Raw genomic sequence first — 18,098 nt, 5'->3', positions numbered from 1 at the left:
GGGCCTACCCAAGCTCTGGTCCTGGCTAAGGGAAAGGACTCCCTCGATGTGGGTCCAAATTCCCCCACACCGACCTTCACGAAGTATGCAACGTCTGCCTCTCCCCTGAACACGAGGCTCGAGACTGTCCAGCATGCAAGTCCTTCGGGTCCAAGAAGACCATTAGAGACTGAACCTTCCCACACCGCACCTTCGGGACCGGTAAAGAAGCCTCTTAAGCCTTCCGGCGGCTCGTGCTCGAGCAAGCCCACCGTCGGTGCCGAGTAACACTCCTCCGCACTGACGCCGAAAAAGAAAATGGCTGCCTCCTCGGCACCGAGCTCCATACCGAAACACTCGGCGCCGAAACCAGCACCAGCTCCTCGGTACCGACACCATCCCCGGAACTGAGCAAAAAACACAAGGCCACCGACACCCATATCTCGAAGCCGAAAACCATCTCGGAACTGAGTAACCAGCCAGCCCTTTCCAAGCCGCATAGTTCCAAACAGCGGACTAGTGCAGACTCTAAAACAAAAAAACCAATGGCCCCATGCCTTCGGCGTCGACGGACAAGCCACCCTCTGAAGAACTTTTTACACCTGATCCATTGCAAAAGACACTGGTCAAGGACCCTAAAACCGGACATTTGATGCTCAGCATCAAAAAGAGACAGCTGCCCAAGTCTGCCCCAGCTCCACCTCAAAAGAGGAAAGACTTTGCTACCTCCCCTTTGAGAATACCTTCACCACCTCCTCCACCCCCTCCACCTCCCACTCCTCCACCCCCCACCTCCCACTCCTCCACCTCCTCCTTCTCCCCCCCCCCACCTCATCATTCCCCCACACCCTCTCCGGATGATGATGATGATGCCTATGATGACATAGGGGAGGAACCCCATGACCAACCTACAGGGGACCCCCACTTCTACAGACTCCCCAGGCCCATGGGACGACTATAACATTCCTGACATTCCTAACGTCCCGCAAGATGATCTCTACCTTTCGAGACCATCCCCACCAGACGACTCATTGGGGTTCAACCACTTACTCCAAAGGGCTACACACTATCACGGTGTGGATCTCCATACCGACCCCGTGGAAGAGGACTTCCATCTCGATACTTTCGACACCACGCATAGGGCCACCTCCATACTGCCCATGCGCAAAGGAGTTATCAAACATGCGCCGGAGGTCTTTAAAGACCCGGTCAGAGCCAGGGTCCTTAAGCCTCGCATAGACAAAAAATATGAATCCGCCCCTACAGATCCCGCCTACATCAGAGGACCAGCACCACTAGATTCCCTAGTAGTGTGTACAGCACGAAAGCGAGCAAACTCCCAAGCATCCGGCGAGGCACCACCACCTGACAAAGAGTCAAAACTCTTGGACGCATCGGGCAAGCGCACTGCATCCCAAGCTGCCAAAATATGGCGCATCGCAAATACACAAGCGCTTCTGGCAAGATACGACAGGGTCCATTATGACGAACTAGAAGCCATAATGCAACCTCCCTGACAAATATAAAAATAGGGCAAATTAGTTAATTCAGGAGGGCAAAACCATCACCAATACCTCCATCCGCTGTGCCCTAGATGCAGCTGACACCGCCTCCAGGGTCATTAACACCAGCATCCTCCTCCGTCGCCATGCCCGGCTAAGGATTTCAGGTTTTAAACCAGAAGTACAAGCTTCCATCCTGAACCACCACTTTGACCAGGAACATCTGTTCGGCCCAAAAGTGGATGAGGCCCTAGAAAAAATGAATAAAGACACGGATACGGCAAAGTCTATGGGAGCCTTACAATGGCACCCTCCCAGGCGCTCCTTTTGCCGCTCTTCCTTTCGAAGCACATCCAGAGGCTACTCCTCCGACACCGCTTCCACTCCATATAAAGCCCCTACCCAATCCACCTTTACAAGGGGTTACCAAAAAGGCGGCTATAGAGGCAACAATAATAAAGGCAGAGGCAAGACCAACCTCGCCCGCTCTGCCTCCGCACCTGCTCAATGACTTCCCTCCACTCTCCCCAGACCATCCCATTCCAGTCGGGGGCAGACTCCAAAATATCCTTCCTGTCTGGACTACCATCACCTCAGACAAATGGGTAACACAAATAATTCGGTCAGGCTACTGCCTCAAACTAACATCTACCCACCCAAACATTCCACCCAGGCAACGCCCAATGTCACAGGAACATTTAACACTACTAAAGCAGGAGGTAATCTCCCTCCTACAAAAGGGGGCGATAGAACTAGTTCCTACCAACCAGCAAAATATGGGGGTTTACTCCCTATATTTTCTCATACCAAAAAGGGACGACACTCTAAGGCCCATCCTAGACCTCAGGCCCCTAAACCAATACATACACTCAGACCATTTTCACATGGTCACACTTCAGCAGGTACTTCCACTGCTCTCCTTCAACGATTTCCTGACCACTTTAGACCTCAAAGACGCCTATTTCCACATTCCTGTTCACAACGCTCACAGGAAGTTCCTCCGATTTATAGTGGACGGCCAACACTATCAATTCAAAGTACTAACATTTGGAGTCCCCACAGCACCACGAGTATTTACCAAGCGCCTAGTGTGAGAAAGTGGCTCTATATATACTGTTCCCAAATAGGTACAGGGTGTACAAAGTCCCCAGAGGTTTGGCAGAGGCTAAAGTTAGATATAACCTTACTCTCTAAAGTGGTAGCTTGGTCGAGCAGTAAGGCAGTATCAGAGGACAGTGTAAAGCATTTGTTGCACACACCCAGTCAGCAAATGGTCCTACACACTCAAGAACTGAACTCTAGGCCAATGGTTTTTGTATAAAAATATATTGTTGTTTTATTTTAGAACCAACAATAGGTATCAAAATATACTTTCTCTGAATGAGAGGCTTTAGATAAATACTTTTAATATGCAATAGACACACTTGTTGCAATAGGCAACACAATTTCAAACACAATAATACATTGAGCTCAGTGGGAATTTCTACTTTAAGGATTACTTTTCTAACCACAGGACTGGATCCTGAATTCAGTCCTGGGACATTTTCTGTAAACAGTTGAGTAAAAGCGTTTTGGTTACAGTAGTGGTTTGTAAGCAATATTTTGGTATTTTGAAAGTTGACACTTAGAAACTTTTTCTCATAGAATCACCAATGTTCTACTATGGGAGGAATTTCACTAAGCAGGTGAGTGGGGTTATTGTTACTTTTTCTAACTCAGTGTTGGATCCTGGATCCAGCACTGGGGCATCTCCTGTAAACAGTTGAAAGAATGTGTTTTGGTTATACAGGCGATTTTTACCGAATATTTGAAAGTTTGCAAAATCGACACTTAGAAACTTTTTCAGCAAAAACCAGGCAATGTTATCCTATGAAAGGAAATTTAAATTATAGGTAAAGTATGTTCTCGTTACTTTTGTAATCCAGTGCTGGGCTCTTAGGCTCAGCACTGGGACATTATCTAAAACAAGTAAGTAATTACGTTTTCACAGTTGGTGCGATTTTTAAAGAATATTTTGCAAAAATCGACACTTAAAAGAAATTTCACAGAAAAACAGTCAATGGTTTCCTATGGGAGAAAATTGGGTTAGCTGTAAGTATGGTTGTAATTACTTTTCAGTGTCAGTGCTGGGCACCAAGATCCAGCACTGGGATCTCTCCTGATAGTAGGTGAGTATTTTCGTTTTAGTCACTCGGTTGATTTTAGGTGAATATTTTAAAGTTTAGAAACTCCACACTTAAAAGAATTTCCAAGTTAAACCAGTCAATGTTACCCTATGGAAGAAAAGAGAGTTATCGGCTTTTGGGTAAGTACTTGACTGGCAGAGTTAAGGTTCTGGGCATAGACTCGGGGGTCTCCCAGGGTCAGGTAAGTACAGTTATTACACCCTCAGCGGCACAGGGGCAGCCGGGTGCAGAGTGAGTTAGGCCCAATGTTATCCTATGGGAGGCAGGGGGCCCTTGGTTGGTGGCTGCTGGCTAGCAGGCCACGCGGCTGTGGGAGCTGGCCTCCTGGTCACTTGCTCAGGGCAAATGGGGAAGTAGAGTAGAGATTGCACTGCCAGGGGCACTCGGGCGGCTGGGTGCAGGGTGCATTTGAGCCGTCGGGCGCTCAATGGATTGCAATGGAGAAGCTCAAAAACGAACAAAGGCTGCAAGCTCGGGGACGAAGATTCTTCAGGTGTGACCACCACTTTGAGAGGTAAGTTGGGTAGTTGGAGGATAGGTAGGCACCCAGGAGTTGGTCACAGGGCGCCTGGTGCAGGGGTGCCTTTTGGCGTTGGGAAATATTACCCTCTGCTGGTCCTGAGGCTGCAGGCGTCGTCAGGAGCGTCGAGGTAGGTCTTTGGGTGCTGGATTCGGGGTCACAGTCGCCGGGGGGGATGTCCTCGGGGTCTTTGTCCACTCCAGCACAGGCCAGGCTTGGCGGCTGCAGAGTGTGCAGGGTTCGCGGTTCCTGGCTGATGCCAGGTGTCAGTTACTTGCTTTGAGCAGTACCACTGCCCGTGGGAGTCCCAGTTGCTTAGAGTCACAAGGTAGCCATATCCTCCGGGGTTTGTGAGGTTGCTGGCCACTGGAGATGCCGGGGTTTAGCAAGAGCAGGTTCGAGGGTCCACAGGCCGGTAGGGCTGGGGCCAAAGCAGTTGGTGTCTTCCTCTTGTGAGCAGCTGCACGGCAGGTCTTCTTGTCTCTTGATCTTCTTTGCTGTTTTGGAATCTGGATCTAAGGAAGGAAGGTTCAGGGTGCCCCTAAATACTAAATTAAGGGGCATTACAGGTAGGTAAAGGACAGGGACCACTGGGTCCCTGCCCTGGGCTGGGTACACCCCCTATCTTGCCACTCCCCTGAGGGAGGGGGGCAGTAGCCTAGTCCTGATTGGGCAAGGCTTCCCATCTTCAAGATGGCGAGAGCCTGGAGATGTGCTTCACCTCGCCTCCCCCACCTGAGGGGTGGGGTTGGCGGAGGCTGGCACACCCCCTGTCCTCCCTTGGGGTTTCCGGCCAGTCTTCCCGCCAGAGTGGGGGTTAGAACCGGTAGGGGCCAGTTGCTGAGTACAGCACGTGGCCTGGAGAAGCTCACAAAGGCGGCATGCCTTTGAAGCTTCTCCTGCCCATCCTGGGGGAGGAGACCTAGCACCTCGCCCAGGATGTGCATTGTTGCAGGCGCAGGAGAGCGGATGGCTCTCTACCCAGGGGTCCAGCAACATGTCTGCTGTGTGGCAGCCTAGGCAGCCCCTCAGACAAGACGCGGATTGTAGGTTAGGTTCAGGGGGCATCTCTAAGATGCCCTCTGTCGTGCATTGTACATTAAATCCCACACTGGCATCAGTGCGGGTTTAATGTGCTGAGAAGTTTGATTCCAAACTTCTCAGTTTTCAGTGGAGCCATCAAGGGGCTTTGGAGTTCGTGTTGACTATCTCCCAGCACTATATACTCTTAAATTGCAGCACTGCACTTACAGTGCCCAGGAATGGACCTGGGTACTGTAGGGGCACAGGGCTCATGCACCTGTACCCACACCACTGGCATAAGGCACCCAGCTAGAGGGGTGGCTGATGTATGCCAGGGCAGTGTGTGTTGTGGACATGGCACACAGGGATGTGTGCCATGTCGACACTCTGTTTTGTTCTGACCGAGACACTCAGCCTGCAAGGGCAGTGTGTGTGTGTGACAGGGTACAGGGCCTCTAAGGGTGGCACAATAAGTGCTGCAGCCCTTAGGGGCCTTCCCTGGTCACAAGGCCCTGGGTACCTAGTGTACCATTTACCAGGGGCTGACATGTGGCCAGAGTTTGCCAATTTGAGTTTAGGTTTCAGCACAGTTTTATGGAAGGAACATAGGCCCTGGGTACCTGATTGGCAGGAGCCCAGGGCACACTCAGTCAAAGTACATTCAGCAATTCAGCTAATAGTGGGGGCATACCATGCAAGAAAGATGGCACTTTCTCACAGCTACCGAGGGGGTAGAAGGCTCTCTGAGAGGACCGGAGGTGGCTGGAAGTGGTTCCAGGCCCCCAGTGGAAGTGATTCACAGAGGGGGTCAGAGGGTGGGCGGTGAAGGTGTGACGGAGGGCGCAGCGGAAGTGTGTACTGAGCTGCAGGAGTCTGTGCTGATGGCCTGCCAGGATAAAATGAAATTGTGCTCAGGGTTTAAAATAGACTTTGTTTTCCCTCTGTAGTTAATTTTAGTTTTTCCTTGAACAACAGTGTAACTTTTAATGCTGTTGTCTGTGTTGCCATATTTAGTGTAGGTAGAGAGGCTCATAATGCCGGTAAAGTAGCTCAGTGCACTAAGGCACCCATGGTTGAGATCTTTGTATGAACGGGGAACACCGAGGTTCCAGTGACGATGGGGTTCACTCAGCCGCTCATTCTTCTGAGGTTGATAAAATGAGGCCTATCATCTTGGGTAATAAGTAGTGTTTAAGAAGAAGACAGTGCGTAAACTCTTACAAAAGAGTACTAATTGTTGATGATATTGTTATGATTACTGTAATCAAGATGTCTAAGCACCTAAGTTGTGTGCACTTACAAGCTTAAACATTAACGTGTTTGGCTATATTTATTGTGGTACTTTGGCCTGGTTGGTGCAGTTGCATGCTACCTACCTGGCATTGTTGGTGTAGTGAGAGTCTGGGTTTGGTGCATTCAGAAGCTCTGATGTATCTGGACCTTGACCCTTTTCACTAGATTTGATGTGGGGAGACGCTCTGCCAGCGCCGCCTTTTTTATACCCTGGTCTTTATGCCTCGAAACGGTGCAGTGAAAGGCTCGGACCTGGACCTATTAATGGAGTTTGTGCATTCAAGGGCATAGACCTTGGCCTGTGTGGCTGGATTTAATGCAGTGAAAAGTTCAGGCAGTGGTGCACAAGTTTTTGCATTGTGAGTCTTGGACACTGGTATGTGGATTTTGTGCAGTGATAGGTTCAAACATCTAACTCTGTTTTTGAATTTGGTCCAGTGAAAGGATCGAGCCGAGGCTCTCTTGCTGAATTTGGTTTCCCTACTACAGACAGGGAGTTGCAAAGGATTGAGGCTGTGGGAAATAACGTCTTCTCTTCGAAGAGCCTTTCCCTCTCTACCACAAACACAACCTGTATTTTGATCTCTTATTCCCATGCATTGTGGGAACTGGTGCAAAGGCTTACTTTAAAGCTATCCGGCCACTTTTGTGACTATTATGCAGTTGTGCATGAAGGACAAGAGGCGGCCAAACGTACCCCCCCACTATGTCTGGAGGATTGTGTGGCGTGATGCATGGGCTCTTCTGCCACCAACCGCTGCCATACATAGATACATTCCGCTGGCTTTTTGGGTTATCTCCAGGCCAACACCATGGACATGGCTTTTGATAGAGTTTGCCTCTTTGGCGTTCAGGCTAACTCGGCAACAGACCGCTACAAGCAAGGTTTGTCTTTGGCTGAGTCTTAGGGACTGTTTTTTTCTGCTAGCCAGTTTCACCAGTAGTAGAGAAGGTAAAGCGGATATTCCAGGGGTCTGTCTTATGGGCGGCGCATGCCATCGCAGCATGTGTAGCTGCCCAAATTATTTCACAGCTTAACAAGGGGTGTGGCACAGCCAAGGGCCATTGAGAGCTTCAGCACAGTCTCCTTTCTCCTCTTCCCTGGCTCCTTCTGCAAAACCATTTTAATTTGCACTGGAAGGAGCATGTGTGGTCTCTCGGGCGGTAGAGTGTCCTTTCATTTAACTCTGTCAGTCCATCACCAAGGTCTGTTGTGTTTGTCAGATTGTTGATCAATGTCATACCCTTCCCTTTCAGGGCCTGCCTCCACCCATTTATTCTGTTCTCTGAGTCTCTCCAGAAGATCAAACCCACATTATGCAGCAGGAGGTTATCGATTTGTTAAGGAAAGGGGCTGTGCATTTGGTTCCAGAGTACCTGAACATGACTCAAGTGTACAAGTTCCTCTGCATTAAGACCACGGCTCAGCTCGCCAATGGGCCTCCCTGCAGTTAGCAGACAAGTTGTCAGGAGATAGGGAGGCAAAGAATTTGGGGTAGTGTAGGCACCTTACTCTGCCTGCCCCAGGCCAATAAATGTGTGTCTCTGACAGCAAAGATAAGGCCTGGTGAAAGAAACGGAGCTTAGTGGATGTTTGCTTTAGTACTCATTAGGGGGAATTCAAGCAGCTCTAAAGATAACTGCACAAATTTGGAAAGCGTGATGGCTAGCAATATCGCCAGTCTTTTGAAATCCCAGCATGCATCGCTAAGTGCAAGGCTAAACAAGCATTGAAAATGCAATAGGTCTCGCCTTTGATTAAGTTAAAGCCATTTGCTTTGCTAATGGTATTGTATAGCTAAGCAAATGGCTTTAACTTAATAAAAGGCAAGACCTATTGCATTTTTAATGCTTGTTCTCTTTCTTTGGCCCAGCAGAGTTGTGCTGTGGGTACAGTTAAAGGATATTTGTCGGCTTTCCTTTGTTTGCCGGACCAGCCGTCTGTTTAAATCTCCAGTTGTTATGAGGTTCATTAAGGGCCTAACCAGTAAGTTTCCTCCCAGTCCCTTCATTATGCCCCAGTTGGATTTGAACCTTGTTCTTACATTTCTGATGGGTTCTCCTTTTGAGCCTCTTCATAGTTGCCCTTTGAGATTTCTTTCTTTCAAGACAGTCTTTTTGATCGCTATTACCTCAGCCAGGAGGTCAAGTGAGCTTCAGGCTTTTCAGTTTGTAACCATTCATGCAGAAAAGATGGTTTTCAGGACCAGCGCTGCTTTCCTGCCTAAGGTTGTTACTCCTTTCCATTTAGGTCAGTCTGTTGCTACCTTACCTACCTTCTATTCACCACCCCTCCCCTCCTTCACCCTTCCAAGGAGGAGGAGAAACTTAATCGCCTGGACCCTAAGAAGACGGTCTGTTTTTACCTGGACAGGACCAGGGGACTAAGGCTGGATGAACAGCTCTTCGTGGGCTACATTGGACGAATGAAAGGAAAAGCTGTCCACAAACTAACACTCTCCAGGTGGATCATCTTGTGTCTCAAGATCTTCTACGCCCTGGCCAAGGAGCAGCCGCCTGAAGGTATTATAGATCATTCCACCAGAGCGAAGTCATCTTCTTATGCTTTGCCTAGAGGTGTTTCCTGTTATTTGTAAGGCAGCAATTTGGGCCTCCCTCCACACCTTTGCGAAGCATTACTGTTTGGATTCTGAGGTTAGGAGGGACTGACATTTTGCATGCTCTGTTCTGCAGGATTTTTTGGTATAGTCAGGTGGACACCCTCCTCTGGGAGAGGTATGGCTTGGGGATTCAATTCAAAAGGTGTGCAATCCACAGGCAGATGTATCCATCAGAAGAACAAGTTACTTACCTTCGGTAACGCTTTTTCTGGTGGATACAGCATCTGCCTGTGGATTCCTCACTGTCCTGCCCGCCTCCCCGTTGTACACCTGTTTATACCGAAAAAGTTATAACTGTTTGACATGGATGTTTTTAATATGTAATTTTTATGCAAACAGTTTGCTGCTAGGAAGTGCTTTGCTTATTGGCTTTTCCTTTCTGTTTATGTATATACTATATGTATTTGTATATATATTATGTATAGTTGTGGAAATGTTGTCGGTCCGCCCGTTTGCCTCAAGGGCACAGAAAAAATGGGTGGAACTGACGTCCACACGCCGACGAGGTCTTTTTATGGCTCCAGTGACGTCATACGGAGTTGCGAGCGAAGCCGTGCTATTATGATTTCCTCTTCGACGTGGGAGAGCTAAGAAAAGAATTTCTGTGGAATGCTGGCGCAGGGGTAATCCAAAAGTTGAGGAATCCACAGGCAGATGCTGTATCCACCAGAAAACGCGTTACCGAAGGTAAGTAACTTGTTCGTTAGGTCGAGTAGATTTTTGAATTTACTAGACCTGTAGGTCTAGTAACATTTTTATGATTTTTCGAGCCCTGGCATTATTTGATGGAGATCCTGCAACCAAACCAGTGAAGCACAAACTCATATGAGAGCTCAAAAACTTTTCACCTGAAGAATTTCAATTCGAAAAGGTGTCCTCTTTGAAAACTGCTGTTGTAGACTATGTCACAATTGTGAATGGTCAAGATTTCGTCCATTCAAAACTTCGGAGAGGTCGTTCAGAAGTCAGTGTGCACCTCTCAAGAACTGCACATTGTCTTTGACAGTTACTTGAACTGTCAAAGAATTTGTGAGAATCAGACAAATGTCTACAAGTGGAACAATTGACCTTGCCTGCATCAAAAATTCGATACCTACACCAGTGCAACTTTATAAATTCTGGTCATTCACATTGAACAAGATGAACTCGGAGATGTTAACGCGCCAAAACAGTGCTAATACTTCAGTGAACACTGAATTCCTAATTATTGCAAGTGGACTGATTGTCAATGGGGAGTTGGTGTCTGCAGAGATATATTCAAAAGGTATGGGCTATATTGTTCAAGAAATTAACAGCAAATTGGAGGAAGCTGACCTTCATGTTGTGCCACATGTTGAGTGGGCTGTTCAAAATGGTTCCAATTGGGTCATTGTACTTTCAAATGACGCAGATGTTATTATTTTGCTACTTAAATTTGTTGCAATGTTCATAAGTCCAGGATTGTCAGAGTTATGGATACGTTATGGAACAGGCGAGAAAAGACACTTAATCCTGCTTCATATTCTGTACAAGAAACTTGACCCAGAGATGTTCATTGTTCTTATCAAGGCACATATTCTTACAGGTGATGACAGTGTAAGCAAAATTGAAACAAAGCTTGGAGCTTTAACACCTGAACCTGTGAAGTTGCTAAAAGGATTTAGGGAGACAGAAGAAGAATGGGGAAAACGAGTTCTGACTGTCATACATTTGTCGATCTTTGATATAGTCAGTTCAAGAGATCCGTCCCACTAAGTGACCTTCCGCCAACGTCCTATTCTGCGTGTGGACAACTTAAAAGAGCGTTCTACTTGATCAGAAGACGTGTAAATGTTTTGGATCATGCATATGTAGAGAAATATCTGTGTGAATTTGACTGGGAAGATGTTGATGGGGTGCTAAAATCTAGTACATTTCTAAAGCCTCTCCCTACCGAATTTACATATATGTGCAGAACCTGTGCTACAAAAAGATGTCCCTGTCAATATGCTCTTCTCAAATGTTTAATATTCTGCAAGTGTTCCACTAGTGATCGCCAAAACCAGTAAATAAAGTAAACCATGAAAATCTGTCTAAAACAGGAGTGATCAGCATTATTTGTTTCATATTTAGATCATAAACATTGGTGTATGCATAAAAGGATTAAAAACCCATTATTATTTGTTTCATTTCAATTTGTCTCTTCTTCCTCTATTAAAGCCGCCAATTTGGAAAACAGCAGAAGGGTTGCTCTGAGAAGTTATTTTCTGTCTCAGTAAGACTACTTGACCTCGAATACCTATGTTTTGACACCAAAATGAAGTATATAGGTCTCATGGTTCCTGAAATATTACATCATCCCTGCAACACATCCGCCATTTTAAAAAACGTTGTCTAGAGAAATTCGGCCCCGATCGGCAATGTCTACCCAAGCTAAATTACTTCTCTAATTATCCAAAAACACAAATCAAAAATGAAAATCTCTGGGCGACTATTGTTTTTACGGAGAAGTATTGGGGGGCTGGGATTACAGTTCTCAGGCATATGGGAAGGCAAACACCTTCCATGCATCCTGGCCCCCTCATTGGTGGTTCAGTGTACAGAATCTTTGCAGATGGAACTTCTATCAGGGTGTCCCGTCTCAGACTTTTGTGACCACCTCTTTCCAGTAGGGGTGCCCATATGAATCACCTGAAGATACAAGGTACTTGGCATTCAAAGCAAATATCAAACAATATCAGCCCACTCAAATGGAGGGTGGTACACCTAGCTGTGAAAACCTTCCTTCCTACTTCTAAGGCGGATCTGCTCCTTGTTTATACAGACAACAACCATGAATCTCTGAATAAACGGGTAGGAACGAGATCTAGAGCCATATCTGTAGAGGCATTTGGAAGTGGTTGTTGAATATGAAGATCACTGCAGTTCACCTTCCAGGAATTCAAAATGCTCAAGCAGATTTTCTGAATAGGACATTCACGACAACCACAACTGGATTCTGACCAATTCCATCCTTCACAACATATTTTGCTCATGGGGTTTCCTTTATTCCGATTTTTTTCGAAATGCAGCCAACAAAAAATGCTCAGACTTTAACTTCTGATTTTACCAACCCACAATGACGGGGAATGCCATAAAAGTTGACTGGTCTTGGAATTGTCTCTACACTTTTCCACAGATTGCACTCTGATTTCAGCAGCCATCATAAAGGTGACTTACTCATGGGCCAGGATGATTCTTATGGTGCTGGTGTGGCTATCCTGACAGTAGTAGTTTGCAGACCATCTGCAAGAGTGGCCACACAGGAGGCTGCAGTGCAGGACAGTACTACTTCACATGTTCATGGGTAGAATATCCATTCCAACCTACCATCTACGAATTTAGCAGCGTAACTCCAGAGCTCAATGCCTTCTTCATAATTTATTTTGCAAGGTCAGGCTTGCAGTTAAATCAAAGTCCATTTAGCAGCTATTACGTACTAAGTACAGAAAATGCCATTCTCAGACCTCTAGTTTCAAGATCCAAGTGGTTACGAACTTTTTGAGGGCATTAAAAAGTCTTTGCTCCCAAATGAAGGCCTTCTCTAAAGTGGAAATATTGTCCTCACAAGGCTCGTGGATTCCCAGTTGAAACCTATTTATAAAGCTTCACCACAGCATCTTTTGTGCAAATCTGCTTTCCTTGAAGTGATTAAATCTGCACACATAGTAGCAAAATTTGGGCATACGGATCCATAAAATCAAAGTGGTCATGCAGACACTTCCAAAGTTTTTTCCCTAAGCTGATTTCCATGCAAAATCAAAACTATTACGTTACCAACATTCTTTCAGAATGCTACTTCCCCAGCAGTTGGATCTCTCTATACATAGATATCAGGAGAGTAATTTTATTTTAGGAACACAAGATATAAGGAAATGCAAACAAACGCTTATAAACAATATTCTCTTTCACACAGAACTGCAACTTCCAATAAATAGTCACTATCCAGCTGGATAGTTTATTGCATTCTAATATGCTACAGTAAATTAAAAACCACTCTTATCTGACAAACCAACCAGAGGTAAGTGTGAGAAAGAGCCCTCTTTCTGCATGGTAGCCCCCACTTTTTGCTAAAATGCTGATGTGTTTTGACTGAGTGTGCCCTTGACTCTTGTCAATCAGGTACACAGAGCCTATGTTCTTTCCCTAAAACTGCATTGAAAACAGAACCCAATTGGCATCTCTGGCCACAGGTCAGCCCCTGGTAAATGGCACCACAGGCACCCAGGGCACTGGAAGGCCTCTAAGGGCTGCAGCACTTATTGTGCCACCCTTAGAGGTCCTGTACCTTTACACTCACACACTGCCTTTGCAGGCTGCGTGTCTTAGTGCAGAACAAAGTGAAGAGTCGACATGGCACACTTCCCTGTATGCCATGCCTACAACCCACTGCCCTGGCATAGGTCAGTCACCCTTCTAGCTGGGTGCCCTATACCAGTGGTGAGGGTACAGGTGCATGAGCCCTTTACCCCTCCAGTGTTTAAGTCCATTCTTAGACATTGTAAGTGCAGTGCTGCCATTAAGTGAATGTGGTGCTCGGAGCTTGTCATTACGAACTCCACCGCACCATAATGGCTACACTGAAAACTGAGAAGTTGGGTATCAAACTTCCCAGCACATTAAACCCACACTGATGCCAGTGTGGGATTTAATGAAAAATGTACACTGGGCATTTTCGAGATGGCTCCTGAAAAACGACCTACCACTTATGTCCAGGCTGAGTGGCTGTTTTCAGCTGCCGCTACCAGACATGTTTCTGGACCCCTGGGTAGCCTGCTGCTCTCGGGGGCCTGAAACAATGCACATCCTGGGACGAGGTGCCAAGCCTCCTCCCCCAGGATGGGCAAGGTCCACGAAGGGGAAGCTTCAAAGGCTTGCCGCCTTTGTGAGTTTCCCCACACCACTTGCTGCTTTCCGCAACTGGTTCCCACTGGTTCTGACCCCCACTTTGGGCTGGAGAACTGGCGGGAAAAACAAGTGAGGAAAAGAGGTGTGCCCACCTCTGCCAACTCCACCCCTCAGGTGGGGGAGGTGAGGTGAAGCACAACTCTGTCCTCACCATCTTGCAGTTGGAGGGACCCGGCCAACCAGGGAAAGGCTTATGCCCCCCTCCCACTGGAGGGCGGCTTAATAGGGGGTGTACACACCCAAGGGAAAGGACCCATTGGTTCCAACCTTTTACCTACCTGTAACACCCCTAAATCTAGTATTTAGGGCACCCCTGAACCTTACTTCCTCAGACAAGAAACCAGAAGAACAAAAGAAGGACCGAACAGCCATGCCGAAGCTAACAAGACGAGGACGCCCACTGACTTGCCCCAGCCCTACCGGCCTGTCCCCACCTCGAACCTGCACCAGTGAAATCCTGGTTTGTCCTGCTGCCAGCAACCTCGAGAATCCAGGAGGACCTGCCTGCCTTCCATCCCAAAGACTTTCTCCTGTGAACACTGGATTTGGTCATGAACCGACTCCAGCTCCGCAAGGATCCGTGGGTCTGCACCACTCTGCACCCGGCGCCTACAGCCCGAGTTTGAGTGGTCCTACACCAAGAGTAGATCTCCCTGGCGATCTTGACCCGAGATACGGTGACCTCTGACGTGCCTCAAGTCTCAAGCCGATGCCTGCAGCCTCAAACCGAAAAGTCTTCCAAACCTCGTCCAAGAGCTGGTAAGAAGATGACCCTAAGAGGCACCCCTGCACCCGATGCCCCACGGCCTTGGGTGGCCCAACCGATAGTGCCTTACCAACCCCAGCATCCCAACTTACCTCTAAGTGGTGGTTGCACCCAGAAGACCTTCGTCCCCGAGCCTGCAGTGTGTTTTCAAACCGGAGACTCTCCATTGAAAGTGACATGGCACACAACGCCAAAACAGCACCCGGCCGGCCCAGTGCCGTTGAGGTTCCATCTCTTGTGCTGGCCTAACCCCCATTTGCCCTGAACTTAAGTCCATGAGCTTTGCTCCCACAACCCAGTGGCCTGCTCGTCCGCAGCCTCCAACCGGGTGCCCCCTATCCCCTGTTGGCTAACATTGGGCCTCAGCACTCCGCACCCGGCCACCTGAGTGCTGCTGAGGGTGTAACAAGAGTGCATCCTTGACCCTGGGGGACCGCTGAATCTAATCCCAGAATACCAACTCCCACAACAAAGTACTTCCCTGTTAACCGATAGTCAATGTTATCCTATGGAGATAAATAGTGTTGTTTTTCTATGAAACGTTTCTAAGTGTGGAGTTGGAAAACCTTTTAAAATTTACCAAATAACAAAAACACTTTTACTCACCTGTTTACAGGAAATATCACAGTGCAGTATCCATGTATACTGTACTGTGTAAGAAAAGTAGTCTGCAAAGTAATCTACTGGCTAAAAAGCCTACACACAGTATATGTACTGTATTTCCATAGCATTGCATTTTCAGTAACAATACTGTAATGAAAACAAAGTGCATAGACAATTGCAATCCAAACTGTGTTACAACTGCATTACTACTGTAAAGTATGTATTGCTTACCTGTGCCAGGCTTGCTTGTTTCTAGAAAAAAAAATAACTAAAAGAATATTTTCATACAAAAACGATTGGTCTGAAGTTCAGTCTTTGAGTATGTGAATTCATTTGCTTACAGAGTGTGCAGAACAAATGCTTAACACTGTCTTCTGATAAAGCCTTACTGCATGACCACACTACCCCAAATAGAGAGTGAGGTGCCATCTGTTTTACTTCTGCCTACCTTTTGGGTTCCACTGGACTCTGTGGACACTATAACTCACTTTGGTATAGTATATACAGAGCCAGCTTTCTACAGTAAGCAGCTGCTGCCCCTTTATTATGAAATGTTCCCAAGTGCAGCGATTGGTAAAGCAGCCACATAGGTCTATACACACTTCTACTCCGACCTGTTGTCTTAACTCCGATTGTAGAACCCGTTTACATAGTTATCATTAAGCTCGTTTTTCTTTATTTTTTTCCTTCATCTGCTTTCATTCGGGTGACTTTGCTATTCTATTCAGTGCTTATGGTTATCAGTCCAGCTGCTCCATAAGGAGAGGGAATGGTTGCTTAACTCTAATCCTAGTTTTCCTTTAGGGGAATCTCCATTGAAATCATAAGAAGCCCATCTTCCTCTTCGGAAGTGATAAAGAACGTAAGTGTTTCTGTATATGTTAGTACCCTTTAACTCATTTAAAGAAAAACTATAGCAACTGCCAATTTGAGGACTTGAACCTGGAGGGCTAGTAGCTCTTAAAGCGGCAGTGTCAGTGTTTCACTCTATATTACTGGAGCCTCCATGCCTACATTGTCCTTCCTTCACTTCCCTTAAAAAGCTTTGCGAAAGGGATTTTTTCTTTGGGACTTACTCATCTAGTGATAACTATGTATTTTTCAACTAGTTTTTTTATTTTAGCGGAAGTAAATGGAATTGGCGAACATAGCCACTTTTTGTAGGATGTTAAATTATTTCTTTTTAAATTAGAAGTTTTGGGCTTTCTATGACAGGCAAAATGCGAAATATATTTTTTCTTTGAAAAAGATTTCTGGGATCCATTGTGTGATTGGGACTATTTAGTGGTTGTGACTTCATTTGAGATTCTCTTGAAGCAGAGCTCTGATTAAAGGCAAGCAGACATCTGTTCTTCACGGCCTCCCCATGTGAGTTCAACCAGGCAGAGCTTTATTTGAGCAGCATGGCCACACTGAAGCATCCATTAAAATGGGAACAGGAGGGAGTCCCGTCCATGTGCCTGCTTGGTTTTGAGTCTTTGCACACAATGAGTTTGACTCGGTGGTGCATGCTGCAGATTCTTCTGCTTGATAAGGCTCTATTAATCAAAATTATATTGGCTTTTAGCCTCTAAAGAGTAGGAGGTTTTGGTTTGTAAACTGACTTGCAAGAATGCCCTGTGATAATTTGGGTAGGACGCTTCAGGCAGACATATTTTTTTTTACTACTATTTGCAGGCTTTTCTCAGTCCACCCTGCAAGTGATGTTATTGCCTCTTGTACTTGTTTCAAGCAAGTAAGGACACCCGACCCCCCCCCCCCACCCAAAAAATAGGGATTTTTGAATAGCCAGAACTGGGCAAAACTTTCGCGGACACCTCCGTAGACATGACAGTCATGTGGGATCAGCAGTGTTGTGCCGCACAAAGAAGGTGCTCCACAATATACTTTTCTTACTGTTTGATTTGAGACTATGCTACCTTTTCCTGTCTGCCCATGTAATGTAAGCTGTGTGCTAATATTAGGGTGTTGGTGTGAATAAGATGGACCTGAACCAGAAGCCTGCTGTCAGGTTGTCCCTTCCAGAGCTCTAAATGTATCTTGTTCTTCCAGGTGAGGCGGCCCGCAGAAAACGCTCGAAGTCTGAAGATATAGATACCACACAATCCAAGCGTCGTCGTTATGAGGGTGAAGAATATGAAGCAGAACTCCAGGTGAAGATTACAGCACGTTCTGACATTGACCAGAAACTTCAGAAGGTAAATTTGAAATTGGGCACTTGGCGAGCCTGTCTCTGTTCTACTTGTTCAACATATGCGTTCAGGTATTGGAGGTGCTGAGGGTCACATTGTTTCCTAAATTAGTGTTTTGTGTAACTGTGTTACTATTAAAATACCATATATAAAGTTGTCACCATTTATTCATGCCTTTATGCTCCACTCACTTTTTTATATTTCATCGCACTTTTCCTGACTGTTATCCAACCTTCATGGCTGGTAATTTGCATTTTCTTGCAGGTCATCCAGAGGCTTCTGGAAGATAAGCTCTGTGCACTGCAGTGTGCAGTCTTTGACAAGGCACTCGCAGATCTTAAATCTAGGGTGGAGAAGATAGAGTGCAAGAAGCATGAGAGCGTTCTGAATGGCATGCAGGTGAGGTAACCTGGCTACACCAAGGACCACAGATGTGCTTCCTATTCACTTAATCATGGACCACCCAATAGTGTAATCAATTTAATTTCTTCTTAAATACAAAGATTAT

General features: G+C 46.4%; 1 protein-coding gene across 6 annotated transcripts in view; it reads left to right on the top strand.

The window, feature by feature from the left end:
* Positions 1 to 18,098, top strand: part of ATF7IP (activating transcription factor 7 interacting protein) — a 764,672-nt gene that overhangs the window by 309,934 nt on the left and 436,640 nt on the right. For all 6 annotated transcript variants that reach the window (XM_085601187.1, XM_085601185.1, XM_085601186.1 and 3 more), the window contains 2 exons: positions 17,451 to 17,596; positions 17,855 to 17,989. In XM_085601187.1, coding sequence (XP_085457313.1) covers positions 17,451 to 17,596; positions 17,855 to 17,989 — 281 coding nt within the window. The remainder of the gene's footprint in view (positions 1 to 17,450; positions 17,597 to 17,854; positions 17,990 to 18,098) is intronic.

The sequence above is a fragment of the Triturus cristatus genome, chromosome 4_2, assembly GCF_964204655.1.
Source record: "Triturus cristatus chromosome 4_2, aTriCri1.1, whole genome shotgun sequence".
Lineage (NCBI taxonomy): Eukaryota > Metazoa > Chordata > Amphibia > Caudata > Salamandridae > Triturus > Triturus cristatus.
The sequence above is the reverse complement of the archived record's forward strand: the minus strand, read 5'-3'. Positions and strand labels throughout refer to the sequence as shown.